Below are 21,229 nucleotides of genomic sequence, written 5' to 3'. Positions count from 1 at the left end.
TTTCCCTACTGTTGCACTCGCTGGAGTGGGAATAGTAATTTTTACCCCTACGCTATCCAACGCTTTCCCTACTGTTGCACTCACTGGAGTTGTTACAGTAAATTTAAACCTCTTGCTATCCTACGGTAAAAATACTGTATATGTTTTGTTAATAATATGTATACCCTGATTGGCAAAGACATGCCCTGTATTGAAGCTATGGAAGCTTTGAGAAGTGAAAATGAGGATATGGATAATTTGGACATGAACATGGCAGAGAGGGCAGCCGCCCAGGGCATTGAACAAGAAAGAGATGGTAGTCATTTTAAACCCCTCTCAACGTTCATTCCTCAATCTCCCTGGGATGCCATTGACGCTTTCTCAGAAACCATGATGATGGAATTGGTACAACAAAGAAAGGTTTCCCATTCAATTACAAGTAATATCACCCAATCTCAAAAGAGAGCCTTACAGGTATTGTTAAGCGACACGAAAACGATCATAAAACCTTCGGACAAGGGAGGTAATGTCGTCTTAATGACAAGAGAATATTACCATCAAGAAGCCATGAGGCAACTCTCTGTCACAAAGTACTACATAACCACCACTAGAGAACTGTACGAATTGAGTGTCAGGGAATATGATAACTTGATTTTAAAATGGTATAACCTTTCAATGCTTGATAAGGATGAACACATCTTCCTACGTAGCAGCAACCCGATGGTGCCTACGTTTTACCACCTGCCCAAATTACATAAGAACAATATCACTCCTCCGGGCCGACCAATTGTGGCATCCATCGGGGGGCTAACAGAGAACATGTCCAAATTTGTGGACAATTATATCTTGCCTCTTTTCTTGAGACTGGAATCTTATGTTCAAGACACCAAAGATTTTTTGAGTAAAGTGGACAGTATGGACTGGCAATCGGACTATTCATTCCTAGTGATGGACATTACCAGTCTATACACCATCATTGAGCATGTTCATGGACTGACTGCTGTGGAACACTATCTAAACAAATGTTCGCTTCGCTTTGCACAACATAATATCATGCTAATGGAATTTGTGCAATTTTGTTTAACAAACAATATATTTTTGTTTGAGGATAGTTTGTACCGGCAGACCTCTGGGACAGCGATGGGCACCTGCTTCGCTCCAAGCTACGCGAACTTGTTCGTCGGCTGGTGGGAGGAGCAGGTGCCCAGAAGCTACCAAGAAGGCGGTGAAAGCGGGAAAGTTGTACATTGGTACCGCTACATAGATGACTTGTTCATCGTGTGGCAGGGGACTGAGGACATGGCCAAAAAATACATTCATTCCCTCAATGATAACATCTATAATGTACACCTGTCTGGGACCATTAGTGGGGTGGCAGCCAACTATTTGGACCTACGGGTGTACATTGAGGATGGCCATGTCCACACATCTCTGTATTGTAAAGAGACAGCGGGAAATTCAATTCTCTTTGCCAAGAGTGCCCCTCCACCGAAACTCATTAAGAGTATCCCGTATGAGGAACTGTTAAGAATAAGAAGAAACAGTACCCAAGATAGAGATTTCGAAGCGGCTGCTTCGGAATGCTTATCCCGCTTCCGACTCAGAGGATATGATGAACCACTTTTATCAAATACTTTGAAGAAAGTGAAAATGATTTCAAGAAAGGACCTACTCGATAAGAAACTGGGTGGGGTGGATACGAATACCAGGAATGTCTTCAGAATGATTACCCCTTACTCTGCGGGTGCCGATAGATTGAGAAGTTTGATGCGTAAGAACTGGCACATCTTGCTCACGGATGATGTACTAAGAGAGGATCTACCACCGCACCCACTAGTGACCTTTAGCAAGGCTAGGTCCTTGGGGGATATGTTAGTACATAGTCATCTGGAACTCTTACCAACTCAGACTAACACTCTAAAAACAATGAGTGGTTTCTTCCCGTGTGGGAAATGTAAGGCGTGCAGCAATAGCCGCAGGGTTCTTCAATACGATATTCCTGATGCTGGTAGGACTAGAAAGATCCAGAAATTCATTACCTGTAGCACTACCTATGCTGTGTATTGTCTGATATGTCCATGCAGTCTAAGATATATTGGGAGTACCATCAACCAACTTAAATTGAGAGTGCTAGAACATCAGAGGGCTATCGACAAAGTTGACCCTGCTTACCCAGTAGCACAGCATTTTGCCGAACATTATAACAGGGATAGGACAAAATTACGCTACTTTGGGCTAGATCATGTCCCATACAATCCACGGGGTGGGGACAGACTGAGAAGGCTCAGACGCCTAGAATCTAGGTACATCATTGACCTGTCCACCAAGTTCCCTAAGGGCATGAACAGCGGGGAAGAAATGGTAGTCCATCTGGGTAAATGAAGGGAAGTAATAAGAACAAGAAGAGAGAAGTGTTTGATATTCCAATTAGATCAGGATATCTATTTATTACATTATCTTACAATACTTAAAAGCAATTTTTATGAATATATGTATATATTGTATATAATGCATAGATTTATCGGCTGTATCTTCCTCCCACGATAATTACCTACTTCGCTATATAGTAGAACCAGCACTGAATTATTAATATGTATATATCTGATATCTTGAAACTTGCAATTTTCACTTTCTATGTCTCACCAACAAGTTTGAACATTTGGCTCTCATATTTAACTGCACCACTACACATTATGATATGAAGGATTTTCAGGGCATCATTATAACATCGTTTGTTTTGGTGGGAGCAGTTTGTATTTTGTATTTTGTATATAGTATCATACTTTTGTTTCCTGCTGGACGGACGTCTGGCTGTCTACTGTGTTGTGAGGTTTATCTTCTTTCATTAATTGATTTTTTGATTAATTGACAGTCTAGGATGATGTCATTGTGACAACTATGAATTGTCGTTATATGAAATGCGCTAAACTCATACATGTATATATTTTTCTCAGCATAGTAATATATGTTGTCATGATGTTCGTCTACTTTCTTTTGTACAAGGGACCCGTGCCGATCCACGGCTTCATTTTTTCTAAAATTAGAAGAGATTGTTTATTCTTGCCCATTGTTAATGAATGTTTATCCAATCCATGGATTAATTTTGCAGTGGTTTTGAGGTTAAGAAACCATTCCAAGATGGTGTATAATGTAACGTTGGAAGGGCGGGTCCCTCGTTGATGTCTATTAATAATCACCTGATCTTATTTAAATGAGTATGCTGGGAAATGGGTCGTGACACTGACGAAGGCTTTTGCCGAAACGTTTGTTTTGCTGTAATAAACTGCACGCTGTACTAGTAACCCCCCGGAGTGCTGCTCTTTCTTTTCCTGACACGGAGGAGTGTTTTGAGCGTTCTATATATATGTATGTATTAAAAATAAATTTCTTTTTTTTAAGTTACATTCATTATTTTTTAATGTTATGTTTATTTAAGTATTTTAAATAAGTTAAAATTAATTTTATTTATTATTATATTACTTTTAAATTACTTTTAAGACATTAAAAAAATTTGATATTTTGACAGTCTATATTTTTTACACTCGATATTTTGGACTCGATATTTTTGTACCTACCTGTTTGAAGATAGGAAGTCGATATTTTGGCAATCGATATTTTTACCTCGATATTTTGTCATCTCGATATTTTGACTGTCGATATTCTGTCAGTGATCCTTTGAGAGACCATAAATTGCTGGTGTCCTGGCATTCTTGTTGTATAGAAATTTTTGTTCTGCCTGACATATCCAACCTTCCTCTAAAGCACTGTTGATGGTCTCAAGTACTTCTCTTTTCAGTGATTCTAGTTTTGAAACAGATACTCTAGAATAGTGTTCTTGTACCTCTAATAGCAATAGCATCCTCCTATCATAATCCTCTGTATTAAAAACTACAACCCCACTGCCCTAGTCAGCTGGCTTGATGGTGAGTGATAGATTGTTCTTAAGGTCCATCATTGCTTTTCTCAATTCTTTAGACATATTGTTGATGTCTGGATGTGCTTCAAAAGTGATTTGTCTAACTTTAGATTCCACAACCATTTCAAAGGTTTCAATATTTCTTCCAACCTGAGTGATGGCTGGAGTGAATGTAGATTTCTCCTGGAGACCCGATATGTTCTCTGTGGGGGTATAATCCCTATTTTCAAAAAAATCCTTCGAACTTATTTTGCGAAAAAATGCTTTTAAATCCTTTTCTAATTTGAATTTATTAACTTTTGCCGTTGGCACAAACGTGAAGCCTGTGTGTGCAAGTGTCCATTATCAGGATGAAAATTACCATCACATACTATTTTACAAAAAAGCTGTTGTATTTCCTGCCATAATGGTAACTAAAAAGATGTACTTCACTTTTTAGTCATGTTCATTTCTTGGACTCAAACCATGATCGTTCTTTAGCTCACTTATCCACCCCAGTTTGGACCCAGCCATATGCAAATCAGTCTTGACCCTGTACCTAATGGTTACAGTCCAGCCCAAACTGTCAGGCCAGGTCATCCCTGGACAGGAAACAAGCATCCTGGGACCGGTTTCGGGGTAAAACACCTCATCTGCCAGGCTAGCATGAATCCAGTGGCAAAGTGAGCAAGGGACCCACGTCTGGGCATACCCTGCTAACTTAGGGTAAACAAAGCAAACAAGGATATGATGGACGGAGTGCTGACATTTTCAGAAACTCACCCCCAGCCACAGATATGGACTGAATCCATCATCGTTTTTTAGCTCACTTTGCCACCCCAGTTTGGACCCAGCCATATGCAAATCAGTCTTGACCCTGTGCCTCATGGGAACAGTCCAAGCCCACACTGCCAGACCTGGTCCTCCCTGGACCAGAAACAAGCATCCTGTGACCAGTTATGGGGTAACACCCCTCATCAGCCAAGCTGGCTTGAATGCAGTGGAAAAGTGAGCAAGGGACCCACGTCTGGGCATACCCTGCCAAGTTAGGGCAAACAAAGCAAACACAAGTAGATAATGGGGGAAGTGCTGAAAACTTTCAGATACCCACCCCCAGTAACAGATCTGGGTTGAATCCATCATCGTTCTACAACTCACTCAGCCACCCCAGTTTGGAGCTCGCCGAATGGAAATTACTAATTTCCCCTTACCAGGTGGGGTAAATGCACAACGGATTCAATGCACTGAGAGAAAGTTCCCTGCACTTCAGGGCCACTAGAGTTTGTTTCTTCAGGACAAAAACATCTTGCAGAGTAATTGTAGCCTTTTCGTATCACCCTGTGTGAAATGGGCATTCCATGGGTGTTGCTTTTGTGCACCCATTCAACGTCCATTCCCAGTTTTAAAACGTTTTGGGAATGCATCAGATTCCATTGCCTCCCCTGGGGAGGTGTAAGAGAGGAGCAATGAAGAGAGATACCTTTGTTTCTCCTCGTGTTTTCCTTTTTTTATGTGTGCTGCAGTACACACAGAAAACAGAAAACACCCCTTCTGATCGTTTTTGTGCAGGAAGGTGTCCCTTCCTTAAAAAAAACATTCACTCCTACAATGCAGACACCCTTACACCGCAGCGCAAGGCTGCCAGCATTGGGGCATGACAGTCCATTGTGCGCCAGTGCAGAGTAAAAAGAGAGGAATGCTCTGCATCTTGTAGATACTGTGCATTCCTGCCCTTTTCTTTTGACACGTAAGAGAAAAGCTGTGCGTAAACATATTGTAAATGAGGTCCAAAGATTCTTGTACGCCTGGCAGCAGATCTAGGTGGGTTGTCATTGGCTAGGATATACCTTTTATGTACTTCAAAACCACCATTCAATCCCCAGTCCTGTCCATCTTGATGATGGCAAAGCACTACATGCAGAGACACACAAAGACTCCATTACAGAACATCCCTCCTACTGCTGCACAATTCATTAAAAGGCTGAGAAAATATCAGCACGGTTTTTCCCATCCTGGTTGATCTGCCTGGGATGCCCCTTGAAACCCAGCATAATCTTCAAAGAGCTGTAACATGGCTCATACAATATTGTTGAACAATGTCAAAGGTATTGCCAGCACGCAATTAAAGAAATACAAAAAAGAAAATAAAATATAAAAATTTCATCAAGATTCTGAAACCATGACAAAAGACTTACTCTATCAGCAGTACGGGAGTGTTGGAGCAATGCATACTGTTAAAACCACAATTGTGTTTTTAACACAAAACATGTTTTTTATGCGAAATGTGTCTTCGTTTCAAAATAAAATTAAAAGCTAAAACATGGATTTACAATTTTCATAATTACATTAAATGTATTGTAATTTTCCAGACTGTTTTGCGTAATTAGACAAAAATAAATCATGTGAATTTAGCTCACTCCTACTGATGTTCTCATTAGGAGAAGAAGTGGCCTGGCAGTTCAGGCTGGATATTTCTTATTGGAGCAGAACCAAGATTCATTTACCTGAGAATAATCTCTGCCTGGAGTGGCATAGGTGTGGACAATGGACTGTATGCAGTTCTGTATTTCGAGAGTTTGAGACTTTTGCAAGCATTCTAGCCATCATCCTATTTTGTATACATGCATTATTCAGACATGGATGTCAATTCACTGTAATACCAGGGGTAGCAATGGTGATATCCTCAATGATATACTATCCAGTATATGGGTGGGGGCTAGGCTGTTGAGGAACATGGCGGCGGCAGGCTAGCTGCTGTCGCGGAGCTCTCTGCCTGAGCACACCAGGAGAAACAATTTGGATGTCCCCGTAGAGATTTTATGGTGAGAATGGGTGGTAAAGTAATCGCAAGGTAATTACTCAACAGAAACAAGGTGTTCTTTCTCCTTTTCGAGCAAAACGAGCGGAGCTGAGGCGGTGGCGGAGAACGAAGATCAGCGCTAGGACCGAGGGAGATGGTCAGTGTGAATGCACCCCGGGAGTACGAGCAGGGGCTGCCGCAGGCTAGGAGAAACGGAATTCTGGGAGCGGATTCAGGAGCAGCGGCCGAGGAGTTTGTGGCGGATGTGGATGTTCCATCGAGGCAGACAAACAAAACCAAGAAGATAAGTTTAAAATCAGAGACTGTGGTGTGGAGCTCGGGGGGAGTTAACTGGAAGTGGGAAGCTCGGCAGTGCACAAAAGGTGCTTTTTTACACCATTACAGAGGTCCTGTCTGCTGGGGGCATTTTTCAGCTAATAGATACTTATCCCCAGTTATCCCAGCTACTCCAGTAAAAGGAAGAGATCGCATGGAGGCAGCCTTTCCTATAGGAGCACCAGTTTTGTTGTGTCAGAGTGAAATAAGCTCTGATATTTTAACGCCAGCAGAAACACACTCGGCAATAGGAATTTTAGAGCTTAAGAGGAGATACTGGGCCAGTAGTAAGCAAGCTAAAAGCAGAGGAGAGGTGGTAAAAAATAGATACCAGTTGAGATCAAAACAAGAATTAAAGCAGCAGGGGGTTTTATACTCAGCTGAACTGGGCGAGAAGGTGAGACCCTCACCTCTTATACCACACAAAAGTAAGAGGAAGTGGAGTTCTAAGAAGAGTATTAGCAGTAAGCCCCCTCAGCAGATTTCAACACAAAAAAATACTCCCTCTCTTAAAAGCTACTTTAAAGTGGTTGAGAAAATTATTTCCTTAAAAGAGGGAGCTAATATGGAAGAGGACCGGCAGTCAAATCAGATTACTCAACTTCCCTCTTTATCTGCTTTGGCCCTGGATAACAGGTACTCCCCTTTAGCTGAAATACAAGCCGAGGAGGTGTTAGAGGATATAGAGAGCCCAGTTAACCCAGACAATGACACTCGGATAAGCGGCAGTAACAGTAATAGTCTGTCTGAAAACCCTCTATCCCATCAAGACTCTACGAGTTCACAGACATTGGAGGTCGCAGTGTGTAGCCACATGGAGATCACGGATACCACTAACAACGCAATTGTCCCAGCTTCTAAAACCCGTGTCGGATCAGAAAAGGATACCGGTCAGTTTTCCACTCCCCCCCAGGAGCTTGATAAGATTGGGCTCCTATTTCACTCATTGAGGAGTGATTTGCTGGAAAAGTTTGAAATTTCTGAGGCAAACCAAAAAAGACTACATGATAGGTTTGATCTTTTGGAAACTAGATTGGAAGGGATAGAGGCCCGGACGGTCACACTGGAAAAAAAGGTCTCTACCCTCTCAGTTACTACGGCAGAGAACAGTGAGGACCTCAGTGCCTTAAAAAAACAAAATAAGACTTTAATGATGGACATGGAAAGGTTGGAGACTCACTCAAGACGGAATAATCTCCGCATTCTAAAGATACCAGAGGGGGAAGAGGTAGGAGATATTAAAGCCTTTGTCTGTAGACTTCTTAGAGAGGGGGTTTTGAAAGATCGCTTGGATATAGACCTAGAAGCGGAAATACAGAGAGTACACAGAGACCCTTTTAGACTACACCCAGATCGTAAGGGACCCAGGAAAATTCTGGTCTATTTCCAGACCTACAATGTTAAAGAGCTGATACTTAGTAGAGCCTTAGCAATTGTCTCTCTTCATTATCGGGCTAACCCATATCAAATTAGGTCCGACATAGGAGGAAGAACGGCTCAGAGACAATGGGAATTGGGCTCAAGAATGCCTGAACTTAGATCATTGGGAGCGAAAGTTCAGATGAAGTTTCCAGCCATGCTTAAAGTTATGTGGAATAACAAAATGCATACCTGTAACCAGCCAGAAGTAGACAAACTGTTACAGAATATGAGGGAGTAGGTTTTGTTGGACGTATCTAGCTCCCAGTACTCAGCATACTTAAAGCATACTTAAAGCATACTTCTACCTGTATCTATGGATTATGCTTATATGGTAAAAAATTAACACAGCAATCTGAGACATAGATCAACTATATTAAGTAAAAAAATGAAAAAATGGGGGTTTGCACACCACACTTAAAAAATATTAAAAAAAAGAATAAACACCAATTCACACTGACAATAGTTAATAGGATAGACAGGGTGCTGAAAGACGGAGAGCTTCACAGGGGCAAGACAACGCCCAAGATGAAGGGAGGGTTCCTCGGGGTAGGGAGCGGGGGGGAGGGGAAAAAAGCAAAAAGTCCTCACTTGACCACAGAAATTTAAATATATATATACACAGACAAATACAAACATATAAATACATATATAGACATTCATATAATGTTTTTTCCCTGGAGATAAGCTGGGAGGGTAATATCTGGTTATGGCGGTAAACCCATATACAAGTAGTAAGATCATTTCCTGGAATCTCAATGGAAAAGGAAGTTTTAGGAAACAACAGAGGGTATGTGACTTTCTAAAGAACTTAGAGGCCAGCATATATCTACTGCAGGAGACCCATCTTGAGGCAAAAGAGTGTAAGAAGGTCTTCGAGAAAAGGCGTTGGGTACAGGACATTTTATGCTCTAGGCAAAAGGGAATATCTAGAGGAGTTGCAATAATCACAAGGGCAAACAAGGGAATTAAAGTACAGAGCTGGGATACTGACCAGTCAGGGAGGTGGCTGGTAGCAGAGCTGCTGATCGCTAGTTTACCATATACATTTGCAGTGTTTTACGGCCCAAATGAGGATAATGAAACCTTTCTTTGCAATCTTGAGAGGGTTTTAATCCTGAGCAAAGCACCTCTCATTCTTGGGGGGGATTTTAATCTCATTCTAGATACTCAGTTAGACCGCACCTCCGGAGCAAAATATGTCTTGCCCAAAAGGTCTCTTTCAGTTCTTAGGAACATAATGAAATAATTTAACTTGCTGGATGCATGGAGAACTAAGAATGGTAACCTAAGTGAATACTCTGTTTACAGTAAAAAGTACAAACAATTCTCGAGAATTGATTTATTCTTGGTAGACCATTCTTTCGATCCAGTTTTAACTTTAGTCACTCATATCCCATTGGGCCTTTCAGATCATTCAGTGGTACAACTAAGCATTAACTTTAAAAATATTGCCACTGAATGAAGATGGACCCTAGATAGAACCATCCTACTAGATGATATTATTGGAGTTGAAATCAAGAGTAGCATAACAGAGTATTTTTTATTCAACGTGGGTTTAGCTACAGAACAAACTGTTTGGGAGTCATCTAAGGCCTTTCTTAGAGGTTCATTGGGAAACCAGATGAGACAAAAAAGAAAAGAGATAAAAGATAGTGAAATTAAAGTTTGAACTCCATTAAGAAGAGAGAGCAGGAATTAAAGCGAGCAGCTTTAGAGGAAAGAGAGAAGATTCCAGAATTAGAAAAGGAGCTTCTAGAGCTGCAGCTGAGTCTCAAAGCTAAAGCTGACAAACTAATCCATGACAGATGGGAGACTAGTAAATTAAAAAACTTTGAATATGGAGAGAAGTGTGGGGCACTCTTAGCGTGGAAGGCCAGATCAGACAGGACTAGGAATAACATCAATACCCTATGTCAAAGAATCTCGGGAGAACAGCTGACTAAAGACAGAGAGATCAGGGATGAAGCCAGGGGTTTCATGGAAGAGTTATACCGGGAAAATATAAAGATTGGAACAGAAGATTTGGAGAAGTGGTGGAACCAAAGGGTACTACCTCAATTGAACGAGGAAGATAAAAAGACCCTGTCGGGGGAGATCACTGAGGGGGAAATCAGAGTACAGTTAAAAAAGATGAGCAGGAATAAAGCCCCAGGCCCAGACGGCCTACCAACGGAGATCTATAAAGATAACGAGGAAGAGATTCTTCCATACCTGTTGTCCCTCTTCAACAATATTTACCAGCAAGGAGGGGGTATCCCACCCTCTTGGTTCGAGGCCACCATCACTCTAATTGCCAAACCTAATAAAGACCCAATGAGTCATATAGATCTATCTCTCTTCTAAATTCTGACCTTAAAATATTCTCGGGGATTCTGGCTGAGAGATTATCTAAAGTCATTAAAACTATCATCCATCCTGACCAAAGGGGTTTTATCCCAGGACGACAATTAAATGAGTTGACCTTTCAGGTCATCGGAGCAATTGATTTTGCGGAAGAAAAGGGACTGCCATTAACCATCGTGGCAATAGATGCCGCGAAGGCCTTTGATCAAGTTAATTGGGTGTTCCTTTGGGACACCCTAACAAGGTTTGGTTTCCCACTACCCTTTATTCAGGCTGTTAAAAAACTATACGGGAACCCACGAGCAAAAGTCCTTATTAACGGGTGCCTGACGGACTGGTTTGAGATATCAAGAGGGACAAGACAGGGTTGTCCCCTGTCTCCTCTCCTTTTTGATTTATACATCGAGCCTTTTGTGGCAATGTTAAGATCAGATCCAACAATCAACCCCTTTAAAATGGGTGGGCTGGAGTTAAAGACTGCACTGTATGCTGATGATTTGTTGCTATACACCATCAATCCACTAGAGGCTATTCCGAAGCTATTTAAATTAGCAGAGGAATATGGAGCAGTCTCAGGATATAGCATCAATAAGAACAAAACAGACATAATGAATTGGAATAATCCTGTCCCCATACTAGGTGTAAAAACAAAGATCAGGTACCTAGGTATCTATATTACTCAAAAACTGCTAGACATACCCAAAATAAGTTGGCAAATAGTGGTTACAGAGATAACTAAACTTCTTCAAAGATGGACTGGTCTACCTCGTAGTATATATGGCAGAGTCAATTTAATTAAAATGGTAGTATTGCCCAAAGTGACCTTCCTATTTAATAGTATTCCACTGACATTTCAAAATAAAGACATTTCCAGCCTTCAGGTAAAGATTGGCTCATTCATTTGGGCCACCAAGTCACCAAGAATTGCATGGAGAAAGCTGAGGAGGGGGTTAAAAATAGGTGGCCTTGCCCTCCCAGATCTGCTTTTCTATTGTTACGCATTTCAGTTAAGAAACTTTAGACTCCTGGCTAACAAGTTAGATTCGTCGTCACATGGCCGTTTGTTTCAAGCATTGCTATCCGACCTTCCTAAGGGTCTTGAATTTTTTTTGTTTAAATTTGGCGCCCAAAGATTTTACAAAAAAATCCGCCTAAAAATCCTACTTACAGCCTTAAACTGTGGCAAGCAGTTTGTAAAATCTGGAAAATTCCTTACTATAACTCATTGGCACCAATCTGGGACTCCCCCGGAACACCGGAACGTTTATTAGATCGTCTTTCCTTCCCCTTGAGAGAGGCAGGTTTTGTACGATGGGGAGATCTACAGGTCAATCTAGATCTCCTAGACTGGGCATCCATATCTAACACGACAGGAAGATCCCTCACAAGGTTTAAATATTATCAATTATCATCTTGGTGGGGAAGTCAAAATTGGGCGTCAGAAGTAGAGGGATGTGAATTCCTAGAATTAGCCAATAGACAACAAGGATGGAAGGGTGAGGTTTCTGCATGGTATAATTTGTTAATAGGGGCAAAGGACAGACAGGAGGAAGAAATCTCGAAACTTTGGGGGGGTATATTGGGAGATGGCACGGAAAAAACAATTGGAGGTTTGGATAGACTCATTCATAATATCTCAAAAACAATAAAACCTGCCAATCTTAGAAGAAATCATCTTTACACAGCATACAGGGTCTATTGGACTCCCTCAAAACTGACAAAAATATCGGGAGAACTACACTTTTGCCCTAGATGTAAACGTCCAACGGCAGATGACCTACACATTTTCGCAGATTGTCCAGAAATTAAAAACTACTGGTTATTGGTCTGCACTTTTCTAGAGGAGGTACTGTCTAGACCAGTCACTTGTAATCCTAGACTGATTCTTATGGGTTTACTAGAGGAATACAACATCAGAGACAGTATCACTCAGTTTATATTCTATGTGATTTTCATAGCCAGGAGGGAGATCTGCAGAGAATGGAAATCTCCAACTCCCCCAAGGTTTGCAGACTGCCTAAAAAATATCATGGCTATAAGTAAAATAGATCTGCTGTGTGGCGGAGAGGGTGCGGCAAAGATCTGGGCTCCGTTGATAAAATGGTCAGACAGTTAGACAACAAAACTCCAATGATTATGCCAGGGGTTTGTGGTCTGGTCCTCCCCGGGATAAGGTACACTGGCATCGAATAGGGGAGTTGGACTAGTAGAAAGCCTACCTCTGGGAGACCTCTCAACTGCTAAGCATAAAAAAACTCCAGGGCACACAGTTAGGTTTTGTGTCGGCAGATTTGAGAGTTTCCATCTAGAGTCATTCCATCTGGTGGCATATATGAGGACAATAAAAAAAAATGATAACCTATCACAGAGAGAAGAGCTCCGAAAAAGACATGAACAGAAACGTAAAAATCTTGCATTTTTATCAGACAGAAAGTCAGACAGAAACTGGACATATTCTGAGATTGGCAATAGAGCTATATACATCTCAGAATGTATTAATCAAACGGCTCCGGTATCATAGTATATTGAGCCAAAAATAGGACTTTTCATAAAACACAACCACATAGCATAAGTCTCTGTTAAGGGCTTGTTCACCTTTAAGGGCATCTTGATGCTGAATAACGAGTGTGTATTGGTACTCAACTCAATTGTTGCCATTTCACTAACGTAAGAAGGATAAAAGGATAACTGGGCCCACCATGATTTGAAACTCTGACTGTGAGGTCGAAAACAGATCCTTCAGTTAGATGCAGTAATGTAAATAGATAGAAATGGAAAACCACAATCCAAATATATTTCTATTGCCATTGCCAAAGGCAGCACCAAATGCTCTTCTTGGAGAGGAATAAGGTATGGGCCAGGCATTTACCAATTAAAAATGACCGGTATGCATGGACATTATACAGGTAGCCAAGGAATCCAGCTATTTAGTGTGACTTGTCCTTTCGTATCCCAAGCACCACACTTGCTACCTCTGGACTCAGATCTTGAAGGCTTTTGCAGAAACAATTGTATTAGAACTCTGAGAAGCGTTCTTACTTTTGCACTGATGACATTTAATACATTCCAGTTTTAAGTCCCAAGGGTGCCTGGAGACCTCACTCCATGTTTTTTGCTGCTTGAAGTTGTGTGCATCCTTTTGGATCGTTTGAAGGTTTTGTCATACAAAATACAGAAGCTTTCTGTAATGATATTATAATGATGGAATAAGGAGCACGTGTGGTGCTGGCTACTTTACTCAACAAGCATAAAAAGAAGGATATCAAAAATAGATGATACACCTGCTGCTATAGAAACCAATGTCCTGGATATCAGTACTTGTTGCCAAGGACAACTGAAAAGGAAACTTTCCAAAACTTGAGAAGTTTATTCAACTATTTGCCTTTTTTTCCCACATTTCTGACAACTTATGTAAATTGCTTCACAAGGTTTATCTTCGAACAGCTTATACATTTAGGTATATTTTATTGCTGTCCTCCGGAAACATAGACTTACATATTTAAGTCCAAATCAAAAATATGAAAGTTGCATTTATAGAGGCTTTTTTACAAACTCTTGTCATATGTTTTCTCCCCACCTCTGTTTTGGGAAGGCAGGGCAGAGGAATATGTATCGGTTTTTTCAGCTCCTAGGTACGGCCCCTGGTCAGCCCTCGTCAGCAAACTGTCACCTCTAGCCTTTCAGAATCCTCGAGCTGGATTCCAGAAGTGGAAGCACACAGATTGCATTGGGACAGTAACACTGTTTCCAGGAGACATGTACAATACCATTATCATTAACAGAATACATATATCTCCTTTCCTTAGCAAATTGCTTAGAAACAGAAAACTACTAATAACTAATAAATTCCGAAGTACATATATAATCTTCGAGCCACAACAGTTTAGTCTTGCTCCATATGCTAGCCTCCCTTTCGCATAGCCTTAGCCCCTGATTTCGCCCAGATTAGATCTGACTCTTTTAATCCATTCATGCTCTTCCATCTCACAGCACCCAGTCACCCTCCAGGCATTCCACCATTTGCCATCTGACAGAAGCTATGGTTTGTCTGGCACCTTCACCAATTACTTAGGTTCCTACAGCTTGGTAAACCCCTTCTTGACCACATTTCCTATGCACACCCTCAACAACATACCTTTCTCGAACTTCCTGTCCGCTCTGGTCACCTAATTGTTTTGTCTCTGTCCAGAGCATGACTGGTACTGTCCCACTTTAGCACGCAATTTCTCCCTTTTGATCTCCTTCCAACCACACCTTGTCATTCATGCTGGGACAGCCAATGTGCGGGCATCCTACATTTCAACAAATTGAAAGGTGTCTCCCGTGTTGCAGTATGAGATGTGGTTCTGTAATTCCAAAATATTTACTAAACTTGTTTCCTCCAAAAGGTGTTACTAGACAACAGTGGCGTCACTAGGGTTGGTGTCACCCGGTGCGGGTAACTCATGGTGTCACCCCCTCACGACTTACCGCATGGACCTCCTCCGTTCCGAGTCCGCTGCGCCAGTGGACACAGATGGAAAATAACGGGACCATGCAGAATCCGTAGTAACGTTTGTAAATTTAGTTACTATATTTACAAAGGCCATAGGAGAAAATTTTAATTCAACAAGGTTGGAGGTAAAAGATTGTAAGAAGTTAAGAACTAAGAATTACATAGAAAATATGTTACTGTCTTTTTTATTTTTATTTTAACCAGTACTGATTTTAACGTTAAACTTTAAATTTTACTGTTACAGGAGATAAGGTTGTAACCGTTCTGCATTGGGTTTGCACAATCAGCAACTGCCAGAATAGTACGCAACAGTACAAATTACAATGTCACATTAAATCTAGACTAATCAGAATTTTACTTTCCTGGTCTTTAAAGCTGCAAACTTGTTAATTACTTCATCAAAATCAACTCCTTTTGCCAAATCACTTTCAATTGATAATATTGCAAGATCAGAAAGCCTTGACTGTCCCATGGTAGATCGCAAATAGTTCTTTATAAACTTCAGCTTTGAAAAACTCCTCTCACATGAAGCCACAGACACACAGATTGTAGGAAATAGTTGTAGGCTCAATGAGAGATATGGGAGAGATTTTAAGAAGTCCCATTCAGCTATGAATTTCAAAACGTCCAATACTGACCAGTCTTTGGCTTCTCTGAGATCAATCTCTTCTGCCTTCAGGTGCCTTCGTAGCCTTGGTATTTCTAATAAAAGCTCTCCCTCGGATAACTCATCATAGAAATTGGTCAGTTTTGGAATGGACACCAGTAACTCTTCTTCAGTGGCAGATATCAAACTCTTGGCTGGAACAGCCTCAAACATGGCTGCTACTTCATTGATGGCTCTTGATCTGATCTGGAGTTCAGAATGGAAACGATCAATACACTCAAGCATCGCCCTCTTGTTTTCTTCTTGCAGAGTTAGTCCAGCATCTCTTGTCTTCTCACCTGTCATCTTCTTCTTGAACCTGACTCTGCTCTCTACTGAAATTCCATATTGGTCTGATTTTAAAAGTGCCTGTTCAATTGCCTTCTCCACTAGATGATTGCGCTGCTCTTCGTACAGAAAAAGTCTTAGTGTCTCCAGCTTTTTCACCACCTTGTCAAGAGTTAAGCCCTTAGTCTGAAGGTACAGCTGTGTAAGATTAACTTCTTCAAGTACATCACACCAAAAGTAGAGGTAGCACAGAAGCGTGAAATTGCAGATAGCAGGCAAAAGACCTCGGGCTGTACCTCTTGTATCTAAATTTTCCTCTGGATCACAAAGAGCTTCAATTGCCGCCACACATTCATCAAATTTTTCTTTCACTGCCTTTACTGCGGCATGATGAGCACTCCAGCGTGTTGTTGATAGTCTTTTCACTGAGACTCCAGTGTGGTTCATTAAAACATCCCATCGGTGAGTGGAAGCAGCAAAGAAGGAAAACATTGTCTCAAGAGTTCCAAAAAAAGTCACACACGTAGCATTTTCAGCAAAAGAGTGTTGGCCGCACAAGTTAAGCGAATGGTCCACACATCCATTAAAAATAGCTTTCCTGTTCTTTCTTTTCAAAATGGCTTGTACACCCCATGGATTCCAGCCGTTGTGGCAGCATTATCGTAACCTTGAGCGCGGCACATCATAATGTCGAGTCCATCACTTTCCAGATTTTTAAGAATATCAGAACTGAGGTCAACAGCTTTTTTTCCCTTTAAAGGTAAAAATCCCAGAAACACTTCTCTTACTTCAACTTTCCTATTTTGGATTTTCACATACCTGATCACTTCCGACTTTTGGTCAGTGTGTGATGTGTCAGGTGTGCTATCGAACATGATCCCAAAATACCTGGCAGATTTTATATCCATGACAAGCTTCTCCTTCACATGATTTGCTAGGACATGTATAAACTCATTCTGAGTTTGCGGTGCAAGATACGATACTGATGCTTTGAGTTTACACGTGCTTCGCTTTAATCTCATTAGGTGCTCTTTCAGCACTGAGTCATATTTAGAAAGCATCTCAACCATTTCAAGAAAGTTTCCTTTATTCAATGAAGATTCATCTCCATTGTGGCCCCGGAATGCCAGATTCTGCTTGGCAAGAACCAATGTGATATCGAGCAACCTGTGCAAAATGTCTCGCCACTTTTTCTTCTCTATGTCCATCAAAGCAATACTTTTGGCGTCAATTGTTTTGTGCAGTCTAAGTCCTGCTGCCAATGTCTTCCATTTTTCAAGACAATGTAAGTGCTCTTCGGATGTCTCATGATTATGCACTTTCGGGCTCAGTTTCCACCACGTCTGAAATCCAGTCACAAATTTGGATGTCGTGTCTGTAGCATGATTAGAGGCAAAGAGTCGGCAGCAAAAACAATATAATTTGTCACTGACCAGTGAGTAAACCATCCATGATCGCAACACTTTCTCGCCATTTGGCATCACCTTGTAAAACCACTCTTTTGATAGCTGGCGAACATCTCCTTTTGCTTTTGGATCTTGCCTTGTTGCAATTCTGAAAGGGCCATCTATGTTCTGGAAAGAAGCACTTCCTCTTTTGATGATTTCAACTCGCAAATGATCTGGAACTGGTATATTCCAAAAAGAAGCATCATCTAAAATATTCCAAATTTCGCCCTTAACCTAATTCATCGTCTCATTTACAGTATCATGGTCAGAGTCATTTTCAGTACTGTCTTCTGCTTCAAATTCATCCATTTGAATTTCCATTCCTTGTTTTCCTGCTTAATTTTCTTCTATTTCAACTCCTTCCTTTTTTGCAGAATGCATACTAGCATCAGAATCAGCGTTGTCTTTTGATGAACCTGCCTAACCCTGGCCATCACCTGGTCTCTTGACATATTGAAGCATGGATCCACGTAGCGTTGAGACAGATTCATTTTTTTTCTTTTTTTCTTTTCTTTGCTGGCATCCACTTGGCCTCTTTGATGTATGTATACCATGTGGCATGATTGATATAATATATCCAAAACAAAGTGTGTTTTTAAGCACGTGTAGTGGGCTTCTACTGATGAAACAGCTGGTCCAGTCAAATGTAGGATGTCAGTGTCACCTTTAGTACGAATGGTTCGTGCAAATGATTTCGGAAGTTTTCATCTTGGTCGTTTTTGAGTCGCCCTGTGCCATTGTTCACTTTTTTTGTTTTTATACTTGTCGCCTATTTTATCGATGGTAATAAGCCTGTAAAAGACAGTAGCCAGGATTGACTATTATTACCCGCTGAACAAACATGCTCATTATTGCATTTTCTTCATAAGGGTCATTAACAAACATGTTAAATTATACAGTACAACGGTTTAAGAATAAAGACAGGCAGTGGCACTGCAAATGAAAATATAGAATTCAGTAGAATGATTATTTCTGCTTTGTTAACCACAGTTGGGAATCATGGCATTGTTGCAAGCCTCTTGTAATGTGGCCCTGCTGCATACCCTGTAGATTTTAGTGAAAATAAAATTCTGTCTTTAGGTGAAGCAAATCAAAAGTTAATAAAAACGTGTGAGAAGTGCTCCAGTGCAAAAGGCCCTCCGTAGAGGTGGACTGGTCATCATTCATTTGTTAATTACTGTCTTTGGTTGTTAGAGTGTTTCTAATGAATTAACAGTTCACCGTGTGTACGCTCTAACAGTCAGTTATAGTGTGCGTAAAATACTCATAATAGAACCACCCTATTAAGAATTGTGCCACATTACGCCAGGTGATTTCCCTTTTCTTTCTGCATAATTTAGTCAACCCTCCACATAATGTGGCCCACCTCTGCTGCATAAATGCAGTGGCCCTAGCTTCGAGTGGCATTAGGATACTATATGGCCCCGACCGAGGTGAAGCTGGGCAGTCAAGGTACGGGGGAGTTGCTTGTTAATGACTTACAGCCGCATAGTGAGGTTTTGATAGGAGGTTCCCCTTCCCTGTGCTTAACGACTGCTAGAGGTGTTTGGGGGTTTGGGGGAGTTTTCCCCTCAAGAACATTTTGAAATAAGAAAGACCAAAATGGTGCACAACACATTTTCCATTACATATTTAGCTGTACTAACTTTCAAAGCAGAGTAAATCGTAAATGATGACCTGACATAAGCATGCCAGAAAGCATGGAAATGTCACACATAAGCACCCATGCCATAAACTGTGGAAATGCAACATATAAGCACCCAGGCTATTAACCATGGAAATGTCCTCAGGTCAGAAAGCATGGAAATGTCACACATGAGTACTTAGTTAGTCTCAGACCAGGAAGCACGGAAATTTCACACAAAGGCACCGTGGCCAGAAAGCATGAAAATGTCAAACGAGGGCACCCAAGCCAGTGGCGCTGGTCGGAACAATTTCCAGAGTGTTGTCCCTTCACCACTCTCGCGGTCTTACTTCTTTCTTACTACACCTCTCCTTCTCTACCTCTTTTTTTCCTGTCCCTCTCTCAGCTTTCTAAGCTGCCACTTCCAGGATGGACAATAAGGCAGCAGGATGAAGACCGGCCAGCAAAGCAGGCATATTTCAGCTAAAGCAGTTCACTTCTTAGTATACGTATGAAGTGAACTAACTGTGAAGTGAACCACTTGCAAGTGAAATGACGACGAGTTCAAGGAAACGCCTGGCCTGCACCCAATCATGCAGCCGGCCGTGTGCAACTGCAAGCACAATGTACCGCCTGGGTCAGGACTAGCCTAGGAGGCTGGAAGGAGACAGGGTCTTCCGGTCTTCAATTTATTTATGCGTTTTTATATAGCGCAGACTTTACCCAAAGGTGGCAGAGCTCTTCAGAATAGGAACAGTAATGAAACATGAGGAGAATATTACAAGTGAACAAATTACCAAAGCAAATGTTAAGTTACAAGAGTCAAAAGTGACAACTCTGCGCAAACAAATTACATGAGGTTGCAAACGGTGCATTACAGGAGGAAAAAGTGACGTGTGCAGGTTACAGGTGCTAAAAAGAGCTTCACATCCACTGTCTGAATGCCAGATGCATTATCCACACGAGTAATTAAACTAATAACAATGTTTAAAAGCAATTACTAATGCGTCTTTCTTACTAAAGGAACACTTTTGTGAAAAATTTGAATAATGAAATACTGAGCAAAAACCACTGTTTCTAAACTTATACCTTGCAGTTAGCATGCAATTCCTTAAAGATGGTTCATAATTTATTAAGCAGGTATATTACAATGGTAACCTAAGACCTATCTCATGCAAGAATGTCTGCAATGAAAGCAGTAACTCGCTGAGCTTCCTACGTAAAATACAAATCTGTGACCTGCATGGTGCATGCTTCACTTTGCAGCTGGGACATCACATTAACTCTGTCTCTTTATACTTTGTATGAGTCAGGCCGGCCTGTAACTAGACTACAAACAGATCTCGCCAGCAAGTGTATTCACCACCAAAGTTATCTTACAGCTACAATGCTTTGGAATTTGTTGGGTAAACAAAGATCTCTGCACCAGGTCTCTACAGTCTAATCCCAATAAACTATTTTAAAGTGAAGTCTGCTCAAGAGAAAACAAAGTACAATTAGAAGAGGTATAATACTGCAATATATGGTAGACACTCAAGCACAAGAACAAACGTTACGTTCGTAGGCAATGGTGGCACTTGTGCAAGTATCAAAGCAAACAAAATGCCATTACCGCGCAGTCCCCGGCAACACTCACTCGAAAGATCTGCCAAGGTGCCCTTTTTGTCAACTGGAGAGCATCGTTATATTCCCACCCAGGTAGATTTGTCCACACACCCACTGTGTTAGTCTGAAGGGGATCAAGTGCACAAAATCTGATAGTATTTCTGTACTAGAGCATCACCCCCTTTGCCATTGGGCACACCATGAGATGTGCCTGCATTCCTATTGTCCTAGAAGGAGCATGGGTTACACCTTTTGTGAAACAAAACGCCCACTGTACATCCAGACAGAACACAGTCTGTCTAAATAACCACCTTAGACATCTGTACTGCTTTACAAAAGAGACACGAT

At 41.2% G+C, this 21,229-nt stretch overlaps 1 protein-coding gene across 1 annotated transcript in view; it reads right to left on the bottom strand.

The window, feature by feature from the left end:
- Positions 1 to 16,815: 16,815 nt before the first annotated feature.
- LOC144827981 (zinc finger MYM-type protein 1-like) overlaps positions 16,816 to 21,229 on the bottom strand; it is a 38,462-nt gene continuing 34,048 nt past the window's right edge. The window contains exon 2 of the mRNA XM_078686131.1: positions 16,816 to 17,858. Within this exon, the coding sequence (XP_078542257.1) occupies positions 16,816 to 17,858 (1,043 nt within the window). The remainder of the gene's footprint in view (positions 17,859 to 21,229) is intronic.

Source organism: Lissotriton helveticus, chromosome 4_1, assembly GCF_964261635.1.
Source record: "Lissotriton helveticus chromosome 4_1, aLisHel1.1, whole genome shotgun sequence".
Classification (NCBI taxonomy): domain Eukaryota; kingdom Metazoa; phylum Chordata; class Amphibia; order Caudata; family Salamandridae; genus Lissotriton; species Lissotriton helveticus.
This window is presented reverse-complemented; position numbering and strand designations above follow the sequence as displayed.